This window comes from Thamnophis sirtalis, unplaced genomic scaffold (genome assembly GCF_051295495.1).
Source record: "Thamnophis sirtalis isolate CommonGarterSnake01/CBP01778 unplaced genomic scaffold, rThaSir2_p1.2 scaffold_5, whole genome shotgun sequence".
In the NCBI taxonomy this organism is placed as follows: Eukaryota; Metazoa; Chordata; class Lepidosauria; order Squamata; family Natricidae; genus Thamnophis; species Thamnophis sirtalis.
Window position 1 is genome coordinate 122,129,265 of NW_028261385.1, and position 20,737 is coordinate 122,150,001.

Below are 20,737 nucleotides of genomic sequence, written 5' to 3' on the forward strand. Positions count from 1 at the left end.
CCTGGTCCAATAATGTATCTTGAATGGGTTACATCTTGTTGTAGAGTGGTAGGTGAAGCTTTATGTCCTTTCCCCTCCCATCAAAGTAAGTGATGGCTGTCAATTTGACAGCAGTTCGTTAGTGAAGCTAGCAATAAATAGGATGTGAGATGTTGTTAGTTGCAAAGTTGTGTCCGACCCATCACGACCCCATGGGCAATGTTCCTCCAGGCCTTCCTATCCTCTACCTTCCCCTGGAGTCATTTAAGCTCATGCCTATTGCTTTGGTGACTCCAGCCAGCCAGCTCATTCTCTGTTGTCCCCTTCTTTTGCCTTCAATCTTTCCCAGCATTAAGCTCTTCTCCAGTGAGTCCTTCCTTCTCATTAGGTGGCCAAAGTATTTGAGTTTCATCTTCAGGATCTGGCCTTCTAAAGAGCAGTCAGGGTTGATCTCCTCTAGGACTGACCAGTTTGATCGCCTTGCAGTCCAAGGGACTCACTGGAGTCTTCTCCAGCACCATAGTTCAAAGGCCTCAATTCCTTTTGGTCCAACTTTCACAGCCATATATTGCAACTGGGAAAACCATAGCTTTGACTAAACACACTTTTGTTGGCGGGCGATGTCTCTACTTTTTAGTATGCTGTCTAGATTTGCCATAGCTTTCCTCCCCAGGTGAGATGAGTCACAAGTTAATGAGGGTGAGTCAGTTTTTCAAACATGAGAGACATTTTGAGTCCAGGTATATTGTTGGCCTTTCCATGTAAACATGTAGAGGTATTGTGATGAAGAATCCACAAGGATACCGAAAAAGGAAACAAACAAGTCCATGAGACTGAAATAGATGAGTGTTGCACAAATCTCTGTAATAATAGTGGCTGGAATGGACAGGACCAGGGCTTGGGAATGATGTGAGCACTGATATATCTAAGGTTGATTGAAACAATAAATGGGGCTTCCTTTAAGCTCACTCTTTGTTTTATGTTCTGTGAAAATTGGATGTTGCAAGGGGAAGTACATTTTCGTAAATCTCCCTATGCTAAGAAGGTGTGTATCAGTTTCTGGATTGTTGCCCTATCCTCAGCTTGAATTTTGTATTACAATAAGCATGGAGACAGTCCTGGATTTACTTGCACCTTTACAAGGGTTGCACTTTTAAGAAAACCCACTTCAGTGCAGTCCCTGGCCAGTAGATAGGCTGGAATGTCCTGTAAATCTGGGTGAAGGAAGCCTGTTTCATTAGACAAGAGTGTATTGAAGCAATGAATGTTTCTGGGGGGAAATATCAAGAGATAATGATGACACATGGACTGTTGCTTGGAGAGGAGGTAGTTTATTTTTGAGAGGACAGCGCAGAAAACACAGCTTTCAAAAGGTAGTCCACAAAATTGGCTTGTTAAGGTTGAAAGTTTTTATAGGGAAAATGTGTATGTGAAAATGTTGCTTAAACTGTTTATTCAGGTGGACATGCAATTCTTCTGGGAAACAATTTTTAATTAAATTTAGTAAATACGTAGATTTTCTCTGATAAATATGGTGCTGGATGCTCTTCCTGTTATGAAAGGAGGTAAATATTCTAAAGAATTTCCTCTGTTTGTTTATTTTATGTTTGATCTAATCAATTGTAGTAAGGCTGTCACCTATGGGCTAGGCTGTCTCACATCCTTTGTATTTGAAATATTGCCTCATTTCTTTGGCTACTGGCAGGTCAAGTTAATAATAAAAAGGAATGTATTTTTAGTGTTATTTTCAAATTAAAAGCTTCTAGTTAAAATGTTTTCTGACATCAGTTTTGGAATTGGAAATAGGAATAAAATACTTCCTGGAGTGCCTTCCAACATTGTATTACCTTTATAAGACCGCCTGGTCCAGGAAGAATTCATGAAATTAATAGGAATGTTTGTATACATGCTTAAATTATATCGACACAGCTCATTTTGAGAAATACAGCCTTGCACACTTATCAAGTTCAATGGAGAAAGTCTACCTATGTGGTTGCTAGGAGTTGAAACCAACTTGATGGCACACAGTCAATCTCATAAAGTGTGAGAAACTGCACAGATTCAAACCATTGTGAGTATATAATATGAAATAAGGAAATGTTTAATCATTTCTATTGGCTTCAATAGAATGAACATCCTCATTTTAATTTCTGTTATTGAAAAGTTCAACTTGTCTATGGGGAAACTAGTGCAGGGCTTAGTATAAGAGTGACTGATAAGATACCAGCCACCTCAATATTTTAGCTCGTTTATAGTTTTGTAAAATTATGATCAGTTGTACAAAAGTAAATGTATATTACACTCTTGTCTTTTCTAACCAACCATATGTGAGGACTTGGATTCTTAGAATTACTCTCCTGCAAGTTGAGTTTGCTTGTTTACGCCTCCTCATTTATATGCATTATCCTATCACTGGTCAAAATAACATCATGTGGTGTAAAGATTATGACACCAAGCAGCTTTAGGAACAAGCTTGTTCCTAGAAACTCATTACAGCTCATTTCAAGTTTCTGAAAGATCTTGGATGTCCCAAAGTCCTCTTCTCTTTGTTTATCTCACAATTCAATCTTACCCACGCTTGGCTGGAGAGTGCAAGGGAAGACAACAGCAGCTACAGCTTGCTTGCTGGAGATAAATGAGTAAAGCTGCTGGTTGGAGGAAGTAGTTACTAATTTCCCTAATATTTATTTATCTACAGATAGTTGACTTGTGACCACAACCAAGCTCAAAGTTTTTGTTGCTAAGTAAGATAGTTAAGTTTGAGTTTGAGTTTATTGGTCTTGTATGCCGCCCACTCCCGAAGGACTCCGGGCAGCTTACAATAAACAAGGGAAGGGGGGATAAATAAACAAAACAACACTTTAAAATACGCAACATTCACAGTTACCATGGGGCTGGATATTTCACAAGCCCCCCCGGCCTGCTGGAGCAGCCAGGACTTGGTGGCTTTGCGGAAGGCCGGGAGGGTAGTAAGGGTCCGGATCTCCACGGGGAGGTCATTCCAGAGGGCTGGAGCTGCAACAGAGAAGGCTCTCCCCCGGGGAGTCGCCAGCCGACATTGGCTGGCAGATGGAATCCGGAGGAGACCTAACCTGTGAGATCTGATCGGTCTAAGGGAGTTAAGTGAGTTTTGCCCCATTTTATGACCTTTTTTGCCACAGCTGTTAAGTGAATCACCCCAGTTGTTAAGTTAGTAACATGGGTGTTAAGTAAAACTGGCTTCCCAATTAACTCTGCTTGTCAGAGGGTCACAAAAGATGATCACATGACCCTGGGATACTGCAACCATCATAAATACATGCCATGTGCCAAGCGGCCAACTTTTGATCAGCTGATCATGGGCATGCTGAAATGTCATGTGAAAAATGATCATGTGTTCACTAAATGAACGGTTGGAAGTAGAGGACTTTATACAGCTGCTCTTCTCATAGCAGAAGAGTGACTCTGGGCACTATATATCAACAACAACAAACAATAAACATCTAAAATCCTTAATGAACACTAAAAGCATTAAAAACTATAAAAACAGCTAAAAACAAAAATAATGAGGTGTCGAGGAATCTTGCAAAACTTAGAAGTGATGATGCCATTCTCACTTTTTGGGGGTGGGGGTGGGGAGTCCATAGCATGGAGAATGTCTATGGAGATTCTGAGTTATTCAGATCATGGTTGTCCCAAAGGTGCTTTTTCAAGAGGCAACTGGATGTTCTGGTGACTCTCACAGCATGGAGAATCACAGCAGGAAAGGTAGCACCTGTTACCTAGAGGCTGCCAGATGGAGTTCTTTGGAAAAATACAACTGCTACATGTCCATTCTGTTAGATCTGGTGGAGCAGGTGGATGAAAACAGAGAAAGGCAGTCCCTCAAATCACCCACGCTCATGCCTTGGTAGTTTTTAAAAGTCAATATCAGCTAAACTGGACCTAGAAACAATCCTGTAACAAATGCAGCTGTGGAGTAGATGTATGTGTTTGACCAGAGATAAATATAATTGATTGTGTATTACAGATTAACAGAGTTGGACGGGACCTTGTAGATCATCTAGTCCAACTCTGCCCAAGCAGGAGACCCTACACCATTTCTGACAGATGGCAGTCCAGTCTCTTCTTGAAAGCTTCCAGTGATGAAGCTTCGGACAACTTCCGAAGGCATTCCATTGGTTGTTTGCGCACAGTCAGAATTTTTTTAAATTTCTAGGTTGAATCTCTCCTTGTTCAGTTTCCATCCATTATTCCTTGTCTGGTCTTTGGGTGCTTTATAACTGATTGTGCTGTAGTTTGCACCAGTTGAAGTTTTTGGATATTCTTGAAGGGCAAACTCATGTAGAACTCACTGCAAGTCAGAGCAATAATTGGGTCAGATCTACTTGTCCTGTTGCCCAGAAGTGGAGGGAATCAACTAGACCTGTCCCTTGAAGCTGCCACCTAAGCCAGCAACTCAGCAATCTAGGCCTTTATTCAGCTGCCTTTTCTCTATCCATGTAATGCACTGGGAAGAAGGGCATTCCCTCCAGTTACCACATTCTCATCCCCATGGAGGACCAACGACCACTCCTCACAAGTAACTTTAGCCAGCAGCCAGAGAGTAATTGTCAAAGAATAGTTTGCCCCCCCCACTGCTTATTCTTGGCAGAATAAGGAGCCTTACCAGGCCCCAGGAGGAAATGGGGTGGGTAGGTGTCAAGGGCTGCACTGGCAGGTGCCTCTGCCCCTTGCTGGAGTAGGAAAACTGAAGCAAGGAACAGCAGCTGCTGCTGCAGCTACTTTCTCCCTTGGCTAGAGAATGTTTGGCCTGGACGATTGCAGGCCCTGTTCCCTCTAGCACAGTGTTTCTCAACTTTGGCAACTTGAAGATGTCCGGACTTCAACTCCCAGAATTCCCCAGCCAGCATTCGCTGGCTGGGGAATTCTGGGAGTTGAAGTTCGGACATCTTCAAGTTGCCAAGGTTAAGAAACACTGCTCTAGCAGGATGCCCAGGTGATGGGGGAAAGGGAGCACCTGTTCCTGGCAGGCCTGGCTACTGTGTGTGTATGTGTATTTGTATGTGCGTGCGTGTGCGTGCGTGCGTGCAAGGGATAGCTTTACATTTGTATTTGTTGCTGCCCCAACAAAATCAGGCAGGGTCAGGTGAACCACTCCCTGCTGCCACCGTGTGCCCACCCATGAAACAGCTTTCCCATTTCTCAGCCTGTAGGCAGCAGCCTGGGGTCTTGCGAGTCCCATGGCAGCCCAGAAGGATCGAGGCATCTAGCAGGCGCACACCTGCCTGCTTTGGTGGTTCGCACCGCAGCTTATTACAGATGGAAGGTCCCGAGGCTGCCCTTCTGGAGGGTCCGTGGGAGCTCTTTTGAGCCGTGCTGTTGGCTGTCAATCACAAGCGCGGCTCCGGTCCTCCGAGCAAGTAGCCGGGCTGCTATCGCTGCCGCTTAGAAGGCATCCGGTTTCATCGAGCTTCGCGTTTCCCTCAGACCAAAGCGTGGACGGATAAAACAGGCCGGCCGATGGAAGGATCCCCCACAAAGGATCGAGCCATTTCAGATCATGGGAGGCAAAAAACACGACGGGCCATTTTTGGGGGCTTGGATTAAGCCATGCCTCAGCGAAGCCAATACGGCAGGTGAACTATTTCTTTCACTTGCCTTATTTAATTTTATTTTGTTTTATTTAATGGAAAAGAAATACCGTCTGAGGCGGAGAAAAGGTTCAGAACCGCTTCCTCCTTCGAACCCGAAGTGGTACGGTCCGGAGTGCGTACCATGTCGAGGGTTCTGCGTTATTTTGCAAACAGCGCGCGCTCCAGTCCCGGCCCGACGCTTTCTTATCGATTCTCGCCTTGTCGCCTCGCCATTTATGGCAAACCCGGGAGGCGAGGGAACGCTGCTGAAATAAAACTCCAAGGAACCCTCCCCACGGCCCGCCCGCTTGCTTGTTGGCTTTCCCTAGGGTGGATTCTCGTCCTGACACTGTCAAATGAATGACAGCCCACCCCCTCGCCGCCCTAGCCCGTTCGCTCCTCCCTCGCGCTCCTCATTCGCCAAGCGCCCCCTCCCTTTCGCTAGAAACCCCCCGCGTAGAGTTGGATGAAGCTTCTCGAATAGGAGGGGGCTACCGCGCCGGAGTGACTGATTGGAGGAGCGGTCCGAGGGGTGGTGGTGGCTGGAGCTGAGCCCAGAGCCCCTTCGCCTTGCATCAGCCTTATCGAGTGGGAGGGCGCCGCCGCCGCCGCCGCTTCTGGCCGCCTTCCTCGCGTTCCAGGGCGTGCGTGAGCGGACGCGTCGTGCATAAAAGGCGCTCGGTGGTGCTAGGGCACGCGGCGGCTGGAAAGAGCGGACCTTTCCCTCCGGTCCCGAGAGGGTCTCGGCAAGGCTTCTCCAGCAGCCTGGCCAGCGCCTTTTTCCCGAACCGCAGTTTAGTCTGCGCGCCTTTTCTGAATTAGATTGTATAGCGGTTTCCGCCAGCCCAAGCGACCGGCATGGAGAAGCCAGCCGACAGCCGGAATGGCTTTCTGGAGCCGACGGTGCTAACCGGCTTCGAGGCTGGAGAGGAAGGAGTGAAGCAGCCTCGGCTGAAGCTCTTCCAGTTGCGGAGCTTCGGGCGGTTCCTGAGGAAAAACTGCCTCGTGATCTTGACCGTAACCGGCGTGCTGGTTGGGGTGGCCATGGGCGCCCTGATGAGGCAAATGCCGCTCACCCGGGCTCAAATCACCTACTTGGCTTTTCCGGGAGAGATGCTGCTCCGTATGCTAAAGATGATCATCCTGCCCTTGGTGATATGCAGTCTGGTCTCCGGTGCAGCCAGCCTGGACACGCGGTCCCTGGGCAAGCTGGGAGGCATCGCCATCGCCTACTTCTTGGTTACAACCTTGATCGCCTCGGCGCTCGCCGTTGCCTTGGCTTTCATCATCAAACCCGGGGTGGGCGCCGGGGAGCTCAATAGCAAAGACTTGGGCTTGGATGGCGCCATGCCCACCAGTAAGGAGACCGTGGACTCTTTCCTGGACCTAGCAAGGTAAGGAATTCGGGGGGGGGGGCTTCCTTCCTAAGCTTCCTGGTCAAGGGGCGAACTTGGAGGAATCGTGGCTCAGCATGGGATGATTTCTGCCTTGCAAGTTCTCTCTCTCTGTCTCTATTTTTTTGGAAATGCAACTTTCATAGTCTTAATATTGACACTATGTATGTAGGACTGATGGGAGTTGTGGTCCAAAACGTCTGAAGGATTCTAAGATATTTGGCTTTTGAAAAATCCCAGTTATTTACTTTCTTACCTCCAGGTCCGTCTGATGCTTTTAGATATTTCTTTCTTTCTTTCTTTCTTTCTTTCTTTCTTTCTTTCTTTCTTTCTTTCTTTCTTTCTTTCTTTCTTTCTTTCTTTCTTTCTTTCTTTCTTTCTTTCTTTCTTTCTTTCCTTCCTTCTTTCCTTCTTTCCTTCCTCCCTTCCCTTTTCTTCCCTTCCCTTCCCTCCCTCCCTCCCTCCCTCCCTCCCTCCCTGCTTCTGGATTAAATGCAGGTTTTGGTTCTTCAAAGTTTACTTAACAGATGCATTATGGTACTGTATAAGTTTAAAGACCTGGAGACCATTTCATGAGGCATAGGCATACTTTCAGTTTACAGATTTCTACACAGGAATTGGGAGAAAAAAAGGAATCATAGACAGAGGCCTTTCAAAGCTAAGGGATTATATCTGATACAATCAGTAACATTTCTATGCAAAAGTCTAACTACTTGTAAGATAAGTATCCACATGTGAATTCATTTAGGCTTTTGTAGAATCTTTGGTTCCACCACAAAACCGTGTTCGACAAAACCGCGCTCGACGAAACCGCGTAGCTGACGTCATCAACAGGGCGACAACAGCGCGGAGGCAGAAGCACGCTGTAAACGCTAAACCTAAAATTAACCCCTAAACCTAAACCTAACCCCCCTAAACCTAATCCTAAACCTAACCCTTAACCTAACCCTAAACCTAATCCTAACCCTTAACCTAACCCTAACCCTTAACCTAACCCTAAACCTAACCCTTAACCTAACCCTAAAGCTAACCCTAAACCTAACCCTTACCTTAAGTTGAATCGGCTTGCTTTCAAAGCGCTATTTAAAGCGCCCTTCTTTCTCCGTGCTCGCTGTTTTCGCCCTGTTGATGATGTCAGCGACGCAGTTTAATCGGGCGCGGCTTAGTCGAGTGCGGTTTTGTCATGCCACGGAATCTTTGACTGTATCTGAGAAAACTCAACCTGTTAAAAGCTGTACACAATATTAATGTTTAATTTTTTTGGTTGAGAAAAGTCTTCAGTTTATTTCAGCAAAATTGTCCTTATGTCCTGCTCTTATATGGTCTCCCATTCAGGTTACTCATCAGTCTGGATTACTTTGCAGATGTTATGGGTTGCTTGACTGTTGAATTACTTAGAGCTGTGATGGCAAACCTGTGGCACATGGAGCCGTATTTGCTGGCACAACAGCCCTCAGCTCCGGCATGCATGTGTGTGCTGGCCAGCTGATTTTCGGCCTCAGAGTTCAGGAAAGCCTCTGGAGCCTGGGGAGGGCAAAAATCCCCCCCGGCACGGAGGTCGCTCATGCATACGCGGAGGGTGGATCGCCTGCACATACGTAGGTGGGTCACTCACCCATGCGCAGTTGAGTGGGCACGTGTGTACGATAGGGCACGCACGCGATAGCACATGTACATACAGTGTTGGCACACCTTTAGAAAAAGGTTAGCCATCACTGACTTAGAGGATGAAGGGTGGGTTGGGGAGAAGCAGCATCTAGTGGAGGATCTTTGCTAATTTGATTCGTTAGAATATCTTATTCCCAATCAATTAACAAAAAGACTACAACCAGGACTCTACTACAGAAAGTATAGGAGCAATGTGAAACAGCTCAGAAACTGCTGATTCAGAATGTGTAGCTTTCGCATTGATGCTGGCTACGTATACCCTGAGATTTTAATTAAAAATGAATCCTGCTTGATGTCATGATGATCAGTTAAATGATGATTACTAAACATGGTATTGGCCAAAGAATAAACCTTTTTCATTTTATAGCACTTAGAGAATAAGCTTGCCAACAGATTTGTATATGGGTGGAGAATTCCTCTGTATATCAAAATAGTTAAAATTAAGGTACATTGTACAATAAAGTTTAAAGACCAACATGTATGTTCATTTTTTTTACAAATTTTAATTTTTTTGAAGCAAAATTATTTTTATCCCATTTCCTTATCAATGTATGGTTCACTATGTAAACATCAAATTTAAAAACATACAGGACCTTTAACTGCAATTTCTTGGATTGCATGGGTGCATATATATATATATATATATATATATATATATATATATATATATATATATATATATATATATATATATATATATATATATATATATATATAATACATACATACATACATACATACATACATACATACATACATACATACATACATACATACATACATACATATATATATATATATATATATATATATATATATATATATATATTGTGGGAGAATTGCTCTGCAAAATTCACAATAGTAAAAATTGAAAGGTAAGTGGGGTTTCACATTGGGAGCTGCATATAGTAAATTCATATCAAAATGTGAACTAAACTGAATTTATCTCTATCCCGCTCTTTAAAACTTAGAAGAGAGATCATTCAGTAAAAGTTAAAAAGAAAAGAGAAACATTTATTAATCATGATAATAACAAACAGGATTTAATTGTTTTGGCATTTTATTTTCAACAGATGGTCAATTCCAACATGAATAAGGTTGCCTAACATGTTGCCTATCTGACTTTTTTAAAAAAGTTTTTTTTATTTTTATTTTTCAAAACAAACACAACACATAAAATCTTCCTTTTTTACTTACTGTAGAAAGTGTTTCAGTTGGTTACAAAAGACTTCCGTGCATCTCTTCCACAGTCATCAAGCATAATTCATATTAACTCAAGTATTTTGACTCAGATATTTATACATGTTACTGTCGTCATACCTCCATTTTCATTTGACTATAGTTGTTTAAACGTCCTTCATCATAAAATATACTAAGATTTAATACATAACCACATACTGGCATTTCATTTATTATTTCTAAAATCGTCTAATGACACAATTCTTATGTCCTATTCTAGTTAAACATCCATAATATTTAATAACAAAGTTTTCTATCCTCCTTTCCAAATCACTGTTTACAATTTACATCTCATTTCCTTATATTGTACACATACATACATACATACATACATACATACATACATACATACATACATATATGTTATTATCATTATCCCTCCTTTATTTGACTCTATCCTGCATCATATCATTTCCCCCCTAGTAATCAAGACTTAACTGAATCTAACTTAATTCTTTTATTATTATTATTATTATTATTATTATTATTATTATTATTATTATTATTATTATTATTAACCTTTATATATAATCCAAAAGGGTTTCTAATCTTCCTTTCATGGGTACCATTCAATATTCATATCCAGTTATTACTTATCATAACACTACACATTGTATACATTATTATTATTATCAATTATTTATTTAAACTATATCTATTATCACTAAATTTCACTAAGTTTAACTAGTTTTAAATTATATTCTTCCATCTATCAACCTGTATCTTTCCAATAGCAAAATAGTCTCATATCTTCTACCATTTGTGGCATCAGTCCTCTAATCATCTCCTTAATCAGCTTTGTATGGACTCCTCTTAGCAACTCTTTGCTTATAAGATCTCTCATGTAATTTCAATACCCTTCTTCTGTTTCCTTAATCAGCTTATCTTTGATTGTCCGTGGTGTTATCAAAACTATTGTTAATAAGATTTCTCTTTAAATCCATAAATTCTTTTATTTTTTCCTCTTCTGTATCTTTCCATCTGGGGTAGGTTTCCCCTCCATTTAATTGCTCTTTCAGTATTCCACTCTTTCTGTTTTCAGAAACAAACCAATCACCATAAATATCAGCAATTTTAATTTCTTTATATTCATTTTCCTCTTCAATTTTTTGGATTTTAACCGCCACTTTTTCCACTTCATGAACATCTTTAACTTCTCCATCATATTTTACTGTTAGATTTGATAATTTCTGTATTTCTGAGAATATCTTTTGCAGATTTAAAACTTCTTTCTGGTGTTGAAATTGTGCCATGATTTCCAGCTGACAAACACTGCTACTCTACCTTAGAATGTTTTAACAGAATTAAGCATCACAATAATATTTCACCTTTCTCTGGTTAAAAATCTACTTCAAAGGCACGTGTGTGTGCTTTTCTTCTTATCACTCTCTATAAACAAACTGTGAGTCCTTGAAGTGCCAAGCCAGGATAATCAGTGAAAAAAGTATTTTGTTTCCAATACACAAACCTCTAGCCTCCAAATAGCAGTGTTACAATGTTACCATGTTACCATTTCTTTGTTTCTTTTTGTATCTTTTTGTATTTCAAGTTAAAAAAAGGTCCGATTCTTAAATGAGTTAGAAAAACACCCACAGTAATGAAAGAGGAGAATTTTAGTCCATAGATTACAGAGAATAGTCAAAGAAAAAAAAAAGGAAACTTAATCAGTTCATTTTGAAAGGCTTGCATAAATTCCATCCGTAAAAATAGCATTTAAAAAGTAAGATAACCTACTGTTCAAAACCAGTCCAAATTTAATTCCGCTGCTTATTTCTTCTGTTCTCCAATTTAAATTAATTTTAAGGTTTTTTTTTAATAGGCAGTCACTTTTAAAACAGTAAAAATTCCTCACCAGCTGAAAACACTTTCCATTTCCTTCCATTTTGGAGCCACTCCGACTTCATCAGCCATTTGGTTGGATTTTTTGTCACTGGCTTGAAGAGCTTCTCTTAGATCAATCAGAGACTTTGCAATGTTCCTGTGATAAGCAAGATGTATTCTTCCTGTTCACCGTCTCTAAGGGATGGTTTTGGTCCGTTTGGACCACCCAGAGGCAAAAGTGTCGACTGCGATCTCAGAGCATTGAGATCACACATCGTGTTGTCGTGACTTTGGCTCCTCCCTCACTGCCTATCTGACCTTTTGTGATACAAAATTAGTGCAAGAATTGAAAGCCCCTGATAATTCAGGATGACTGGCTGAAACTGGGAACTATATCAGTAGCAATTAGATAACTCCACTAACAGCTGTTCTGCTGGTCTTTCTCTCAGGACAAATCAGTCACCAAAGAAAATGCCTGATGCCTTATCTTTTTAGTCAGAATTTACTTGCCTTGTTTCATTAGCTGCTGCCAAAAAGGGAGGATAGTTACCCACATTCCTCACATTTTAGCTTATTGTTTTCCTGTGGGAGAGAAGAAAGAGTGAGATAGGACTTATTCCTTTTGGAGACAGGCATATCATCTGCTATAGCATCAAGCTCCAACTTTATTAGAACTCTTGTTTGTGCCAGCATCTCCTGCCTATGAATTGGATCAAGGTCACAATATCATATCAAAGTTAAAAATTATACTCCAAACACCTGTTTAAACAAAACAATGTTCACAGCTGTGGAAGGTTGGTTGGTGGCATATCAGGCATAGCACCAGAGGCCAGGTGTTCCATACCACCAAGGCCATTACAGAGTAGAATTCCCTTTGGGTCCATGTTTTTTGACTTCTTATATGATGGGAATTCTGGGTGGCCTAGTGGTGAAGACACTTGCCTCTCACTTAGTAGGTTGAGAGTTTAATCCTAGGAGATGTTTCTCCCCCTAGGGCACGAAGAAAAAATACCTGCTGTGAACTCCACATAGGCCTCAAGAAGGGCTCCTGGCCAGTAAACTCTCAGCTCCATCCAGTTTCCCCATCTCTACCTCAAATTAAGGGACCATATAGAGTTGTAAAAAAAAAAAAGGGTAGTGATTTTAAACGTCCTCTCTCTACGATCTGTGTAGGCCAGAGAGAGATATTTTTTGGCAGAGATAGCTGTTAAGGGGTCTTGAAGCTAAGCTTGAACTGGATTCAGAAATCATTGTTGGTAATAAAGTAACATTCCTGTTCACATTCCGGCTACTGAATTTTGTTCAACTTCTGTTTTAGATCACTTTTAGAGGCACACACCCCCCCCATGTAGAGCATGTTATAGTTTTTTTAAGTGCATGGAGATGAGGGACTGGAATCTCTGCCACCAAATCTTAGTTGGGGTGGAGTCACATCACACGGTGATTCATTTAATTTAGTTTTTTTTTTTTACTAAATCATAGCAAGATCGGCACCAAACAATTTAATAAATAAATAAGTTTCAAGTTGCTGTCTCTCAAAATGAGCTCTTAATTTAACTACCAGTTAATTTGGTCCAAAGAATGTTCTTCAAGTAAAAAGTTCTGTGAGTACCGTATTTTCACCCATATAACCCGCCCACGCAAATAACCCGCACACGCATATAACCCGCGGGTTTTCCGGATCGTGCAAAATATTTCCCGTATACCCCGCCCACGCATATAACCCGCCCACGCATATAACCCGCCCACGCATATAACCCGCCCACGCATATAACCCGCGACGAGTAAAAGAGAAGGGAAACAGCTGAGATGGGGGGGGAAGAAACGGAGAAAGAAGCCTGCGCAAGCTGGGGAAGAGGAAAGGAACGGAGGAGAAGGAAACAGCTGAGATCGGGGTGGGGGAAGAAACGGAGAAAGAAGCCTGCGCAAGCCTCCGATCGTGTAAAATATTTTCCGTATACCCCGCCCACGCATATAACCCGCAGGGGGCGCTGTGCATGCAAAAAACGCATATAACCCGCGGGTTATATGGGTGAAAATACGGTATATGTGTTTCAGTATTTGAGAAAGCTTAAAAATTACAATTTTGTAAGTACAATTTTTATTTATTAAATTTAGATACTGCCCATCTTGCTCTGCAAAGTGACTACTAGCCAATTAATTAGCAATTCCCAGAAGGTTTCCAATAATCGGTTAGATCAATCAGCTGTTTTTACTTAAAATACAGCTTACAAAACACTGTACTACTGGTGTATTGCAATAATAGAATAAAACAATACAAAGAGAGAAAAAACTTTGTACTAGTGTATGAGAAAAAATAGTGAGAATTGTCTTGATGCTAAAGTGAACTTGTGATATGTTATGTATTTAACAAATAATTAACAGAAGTCTAGTTAAAGAGAACAAATTAAAGGGCAAATTAAGAAGAGAAAACAAATTAAAGAACCAAAAACCTTTTGGTTGTTTAATTGTTTCCATCCCCATAAGCTGCATCTCTAGCAAAGAATGATCCTTGTGAAAAAAATTACATAAATTTTGATAAATTCTTTTGTTAATGATACAAGTGTAGACAAATAAATGTGAGACATGGAGAACTTTGATGTTCTGATTTGCACAAGGCTGAAAAAGATTAAAGTAGACCTTGCTTGTATCTAGATCTCTGGAACTTACTGCAGAATTGTGTAGAGCAGTGATGGCTAAACATTTTGTCATTGTGTATTGAAAGCAAGCGCCCCTGTGCACCTGTAATGCAATGTGCGCACGACCCCTCATGTGCCCCGCACCGGTGCAGGCTCACGCAACCCACACATGTGTCCCACACATGGACATGAGTGTGTGACCTCTGCATGCGACCCATCCCTGCGCCCCTCCCCCATGAATGTTCATGTGACCCGCATGTACACCCCCCCCACACACTCATGCACAGCAGAGACCTGAAAACAAGCTGGCTGGCGGGAGGCATGTGCACTGGAGCTGAGCTCGGCCGACGGATCGCGTGCCCGCAGAGGTGCCACCTGTGGCACATTTGCCATACGTTTGCCATCACAGGTATAGAGGTCCTTTTCTTTAGTCAACTATTCTTCTACTTCTAATAAAGCAGTGTTTAAAAAACAAGTCTAAAAATTTGAACATTCTATAGGCATTTATAGTTGTTGATTTACCTCCTTGCAGCAAACAGCCTGATTAGCACAAGAAAAAAAAATCTTTGCCACAGCTAGTTTCACTTTCAATTTCTCCACATCATCAGCTGTCAGAGGCTGCAGGAATTGCTATAGCTTATTGAAGATATATACATACATACATACATACATACTACATACATATATGTAAGATTTCTTAAACAAAAATATATCAGCATAAACATAGGAGATTGCTAAAAGACTTTATTACAGGTTTGCTTAGGATATTGGAGAAAATTGTAATCAAAGATGTTAGAAGAATAATAGTGGAATAAAAATGAAGTCTACAAGAAAGTGTTATCTTTTAGAAAATCTAAATAAGAAAATATCAGTAAAGTTCAAAATTGCTGATAAATGCAATTGTCTAGACAGTTGTGGACTTTAGCATTTCCTAGCATGAATTGAGTATAGAACGGGAGATCAGACAGCTTAACTGTGCTTCAGACAAGGATCCTCTTTTTGTTCTACCAATCTTTCTGGTTCCCTTTATCCTGAGTACAATAGACCTGAAAGCTTCTGTTTCCAGCAGCATTTATAGAATTAGCCTCTAACCTTTGATACAGACTTGACACCAGATTAGAGCTGTTTATTCTGCAGGTGCATTTTCTGTGATGTTTGGGGTACATGGGGCTGATCTGAAGTTAAAACATTAGGGCAAGATATTGCAGGATTCAGCTTGCCTCTTGGAGTGCACTAATGGCTGTCCTTTTATTCTTTTTAGGAGAAAGTATTTTGTATGCACCCTACTCTTACAGTAAATCAGGTTTTTAATTCAGAAATTATATTTGGAAGTTGATTGGTAACAGAACTGAGTTAAATCTCTCTGATGAGTTTTATTCTCCTTCTGTCTGGTATTTTCTACTATGTTATACCATGGTTTTCTATGAAGTATTTCTGTAGTGTTACACTTTGCAATTATGGACATAGTCAAGAGTTATTTCCTAATCCTGCTTGACAGGATTTAAACAGATTAGCTGTATTCAAACAATACTCTCAATTTAGTTACTAAATCAACCCATTATCTAGCTTCACTGAATGCACTGATTGGACAAGTAATCAAACAAACTGGTTTATATAAGGCATAAAAAATAACCAAGTGTAACCCTAATCATATTTATGCAAATGCATCAACTGGATCTTTATCTGACCAAATTAGCTAAGTTGTATGAATGCAGTCAATGTATGAATCACTTTTTGCATATATTTTTTGCATTATTTCTTCACTTTTTGAAGATTTGAGACAGTTAATTTGGTGATTTTAGAAGATTTGGATATGGACAACTAGAAACACAAGAAAACTTCATGTTGTAGATTTATATAGCTTTGCATTATAGCAGCTTCTTTTCTCATCCATAATGCACATGTGTACATAAAATATAGTCCTAGAAAAAACATGCCATATCCTGCAGAAATAATCCAAAACAAACATTAGTACTTCTCACAATTCATAGTAATGTAATTATATAGGATCCCCAATCCACTATGGTTTAATCACCCAACTCAAAAGCAATTAATTACAACAATTCATTGATCTCAGTTTCATTTATAATATATTTTATTAGTTTATCAAAATATAAAATACAAAGAAAAAATTTAAAACGTAATAGAAAACTGGGGGGGGGAGGAGGGAAAAAGAAAAAAAGAGAAAATATGGTGTAAAGAGAGAAAAGGAAAAAAAGGCACCAACTTCCAACTCTCTAGCGCAGTAGAATCAATTTCAACACAGGTTTTTCTTCAGAGTCAAATAGTTTGCCTTCAGCACTGTTTTATAGGACAGTAATGAAACTCCTACAGCTAGACAAATGTGCCCTTCTAGTGATGGTTCAGTTGAATTCCTTCTCCTTGCGCTGTTATATTGCTAATTTTACAAAGACATCCAAAGAAGGCTTATTTCCACTTTGTTGTCAGAGGCTTCAGGCTGACCTAAGAAATTTTATGTTATGTTAATTTAGAGAATCCTTTTTATGCATAATGCAACAAAGTGTAGCAGTTGTGGCTGTGCAGGTACAACTGATTTCTATTCTATATGAGCAATATCTAACTATTCCATTAATCTTCAGTTTTGTATGAATAAATTCCTAGCTGTAACTAATTATCTCTATTTTTGATTATTAGACTTTATATAGTATATCTTATTTTTATATTGTTCATTCACTATCCCATAAATTCAATCTTTGGACTTCATCTACGATTTATTTTGTGATTCCCTATCTGTTTTTTTTTGTTTTTTTACTTCTGTTCAATTCTCGGAGACTGCCTAGAGAAGCCCCTATAGTCTTCTTGCCTAGGCTTTTCAGAAATGACTTGCCATTGCCTCCTTCCTAGGATGAGAGAAAGTGACTGGTCCAAGGTCACCCATCTGGCTTTTGTGCCTAAGGCAGAATTAAAACTCACAATCCCCACCACCACCACCCATCCAGTTTCTAGTCTGGCACATTAACCACTATGCCAAACTGATTGTCATCCTGTTCTTAACTAGTTTTAATTTTAGTTTTTAATTCAATCTTGATAGAGTGCAATGCTGCATTATTTTATTTATATTTAAGTATGCCATTTCTTTATAGCTGTATCTTTTTTTCCGCCTCATTTCAAGCTGGTTGTTGACTGAAATAAAATTATCTATTTCTAATAATACATGGCTTTCATTTTGAATTGAACTTTGCTTATTAGATACTATAATTTTATGAATGCTTTATACATTTGATATTTGATTCCTGTACTGGTATTATAGCAATAGCAGTTAGACTTATATACCGCTTCATAGGGCTTTCAGCCCTCATATTGCCCCCAACAACAATCCGGGTCCTCATTTTACCCACCTCGGAAGGATGGAAGGCTGAGTCAACCCTGAGCCGGTGAGATTTGAACAGCCGAACTGCAGAACTGCAGTCAGCTGAAGTAGCCTGCAGTGCTGCATTTAACCATTGCGCCACCTCGGCTCTGGTTAATACTGTTATGTACTGTGCACATTATACCTTAGAATAGTACAGAACTATAGAATATCTATTAGAAATATATTTAATGTACTTAACAATATTTAAGTACTCACTACTTTAAAAAAAACAATTCCCCAAAATAAAATAGGGAAAACAAATATTTCTGACTAAAATTTCAAATTAAGATTCTCTTGCATTTTTAATTAGAATCATTCTTTGATTTGCTCCCTTTTTTTGGCCATTACTGCCCATGGATTGCACTTTCTGAAGTTTAGTACATTTTGTAGGAAGTATCACGTGACCGCTGAAGAAAACAGTTATTAATAACATTGTTAATTATTTGTAAGTTCTTTGAAATGTGCTGTTGAGGCAAGTATGTCTATTAAGGCCTAAAAAATGCTGATGCAGTAAAGCACTCTGCCTTGTTAATGATGAACTAATGTTAAATCCTAAAAGAGAGATTATTTTATACCAATGTACAAACAATTTAAGATTATAAACTATTATCAACTCCTAATTTTTGTTTTTGTTTTTTTCAGAAATTTGTTCCCATCAAATCTCATTGCTGCGGCCTTTCGATCGGTAATTATCCTTTGTATCTATTTAAAAATCTATTCTGAACTCTGAGTTTTCAATCAAAAAGAGTTTGATTTCTGTAATGCTATTCTTTGCCAGATATAGGTAGTACAAAATTGTGTTTTACAAGAGTCAATCTACACAGAATTATAAGAATATCTAATACTCCAATATTATGAAGATCTTAGCAGTTTGGATAATTAGGAAATTGAAAATACTGAACAAGGGGTAATGGAAGAATTTGCAATGTGGTGCTTGAATCCTTGATAAAAAGCTTTTGATTGTGCAATAATCTGGCCTTATTATCTTTTCATGGCACCTTTCACATATATGAACATTATTTTCCAATTTTGGGGGTGGACTTAATTTATAACCATATGAACAAAATATGCAAACTATGTAACAAAATATTTCTATACAAAAATAATCAAGCAATTTCTAATGTCTTTCAAAGACTTAACTTTGCATTCTCTATAAAACTGGGAGGCAATAAAACATAGATAGAAGATGTTTGCCAAAATAAGAACCTTTAATCCGGAATTGTAAAATATAAACAAGCTCTGAGTGATGACCGCTATGGAACTTTTGCTGCCAGTTCACATCCTTTTTATTCCATTTAAATTCCATGGTATTTTTGAAACAGAATCTTAATAATTAGATATTAATTCCACTAATAAAAGTGCCATCTATTTACCCTGTTCCTTAAGATTGAGTTACTCTTTCTCCCTTTGTAAATTGTTTACATTTCATTGTGTCATGCAGGTGGTGGTGTTCCCAAACAGTCAGGAGTTCTTAGGTACCCACTTCTCTGACCAGAAAGATTTCTGGGTCATAGTCTCACAAGCTAAATATTAGCCTTTTGAAGCCTTTTGTTTTATAAATTTTGCTGAAATTTATTTTAGAAAATAAAATTTAGTCCTATAATAAACTACAGTCCTTTGTAACAAATATTAAGTTGGAATCTAACAGGCCTAAATATATGTGACTATCTTCACTGGCAGCTGTAAATTCTGTAAGAAGGGTTGCAATCTTCTTATGGAATCTCACATGTAATCTGTAGTTTAACTGGCACTTGAATCTCATCTGATCCCATTCCATTTTGGTAATGGGAAATCCTTGTGTTCTATGATTAGCTGTATGAGCGGCAATCCAAAAATGCCAAGAAGTGTTTTAAAAATGAAATCAGATATACATTGTGGAGGAACTTTTGTTGATGTTGCTTCCTTTGGATGGAGTATTGCTTTACTGCCTGTTCATTTTTTTCCTGGTTTAATGCAGTGATGTAAAGAGACAGTTCCTGATGACTGAATGCTTTTATTCTTTTGTCCTACCAAAATGCTTCAGATATGTAGAAAGCCTTTAACAGTTCAAAGGCACAGGTTTTTTCATGCATAAGCAACATCGTATGTTCAAAAAAAATATGGCCAAATTGGATCTATAACTTTCATCAATGATGTTGTAGTCCTCAAAGTTTCACATTAAATTTTTTTACAAGTCATTTAGTTTTAACCTATATATTTGTTTAGAATTGTGCCACAAATATTAACAAAATCAATATTTTCCATTTACAGTATGCTACTGATTATAAAGCCATAGTTAGAAATGCAACCATTGACAATGTTACCATTGAAAAGGTAAGTAATGATTTTGTTAAAGTTATGTTATCACTCAGTATACATGCTTTTGAGTTAATCCTTAGTATCATTACAAAGGATTTTTTTGCCTTTATTTATTTATTTTTTTGTTCAGAATTAAATCCCATTCCTTTCAATGATTATGCCCAGGTTTGTACCTCAGGGAATGTTGGAAAGAATCCCTGGGAAAAAAATAAGCACAGAAGAAAACTGTCCAGGCAAAAGGAATGGGTAACAACTGACCCTCCAAATGTTAATGTACTTCATGTCCTATTGACACCGGCTATTAAAGCCAGTGGTGAGAGATTATGGGAGTTGTAGTTCCACATTGGGAAGTCAGCACTTTGCCAACCGTATCCTAGACTTTAACTTGTAAAATAATTGCTTATACTTGAGTATAGAAAGAGCAGCTTTCTCAGTTTCAGTTTCAGTTTATTGGTCTTGTATGCCGCCCACTCCCGAAGGACTCCGGGCGGCTTACAATAAACAGGGGAAGGGGATAAATAGACAAAACAACAATTTAAAATACACAACATTCATAGTTACTGTGGGGCTGGATACTTCAACAGCCCCCCAGCATGCCGGAGCAGCCAAGACTTAGTGGCTTTGCGGAAGGCCGGGAGAGTAGTAAGGGTCCGGATCTCCATGGGAAGCTCGTTCCAGAGGGTTGGAGCTGCAACAGAGAAGGCTCTCCCC

At 39.6% G+C, this 20,737-nt stretch overlaps 1 protein-coding gene across 2 annotated transcripts in view; it reads left to right on the forward strand.

The window, feature by feature from the left end:
* Nucleotides 1-6,346: 6,346 nt before the first annotated feature.
* The window catches only part of SLC1A4 (solute carrier family 1 member 4), a 29,349-nt gene continuing 14,958 nt past the window's right edge, over nucleotides 6,347-20,737 (forward strand). For both annotated transcript variants that reach the window (XM_014075103.2, XM_014075102.2), the window contains exons 1-3: nucleotides 6,347-6,988; nucleotides 18,371-18,413; nucleotides 19,979-20,041. In XM_014075103.2, coding sequence (XP_013930578.2) covers nucleotides 6,453-6,988; nucleotides 18,371-18,413; nucleotides 19,979-20,041 — 642 coding nt within the window. In that variant the 5' untranslated portion in view covers nucleotides 6,347-6,452. The remainder of the gene's footprint in view (nucleotides 6,989-18,370; nucleotides 18,414-19,978; nucleotides 20,042-20,737) is intronic.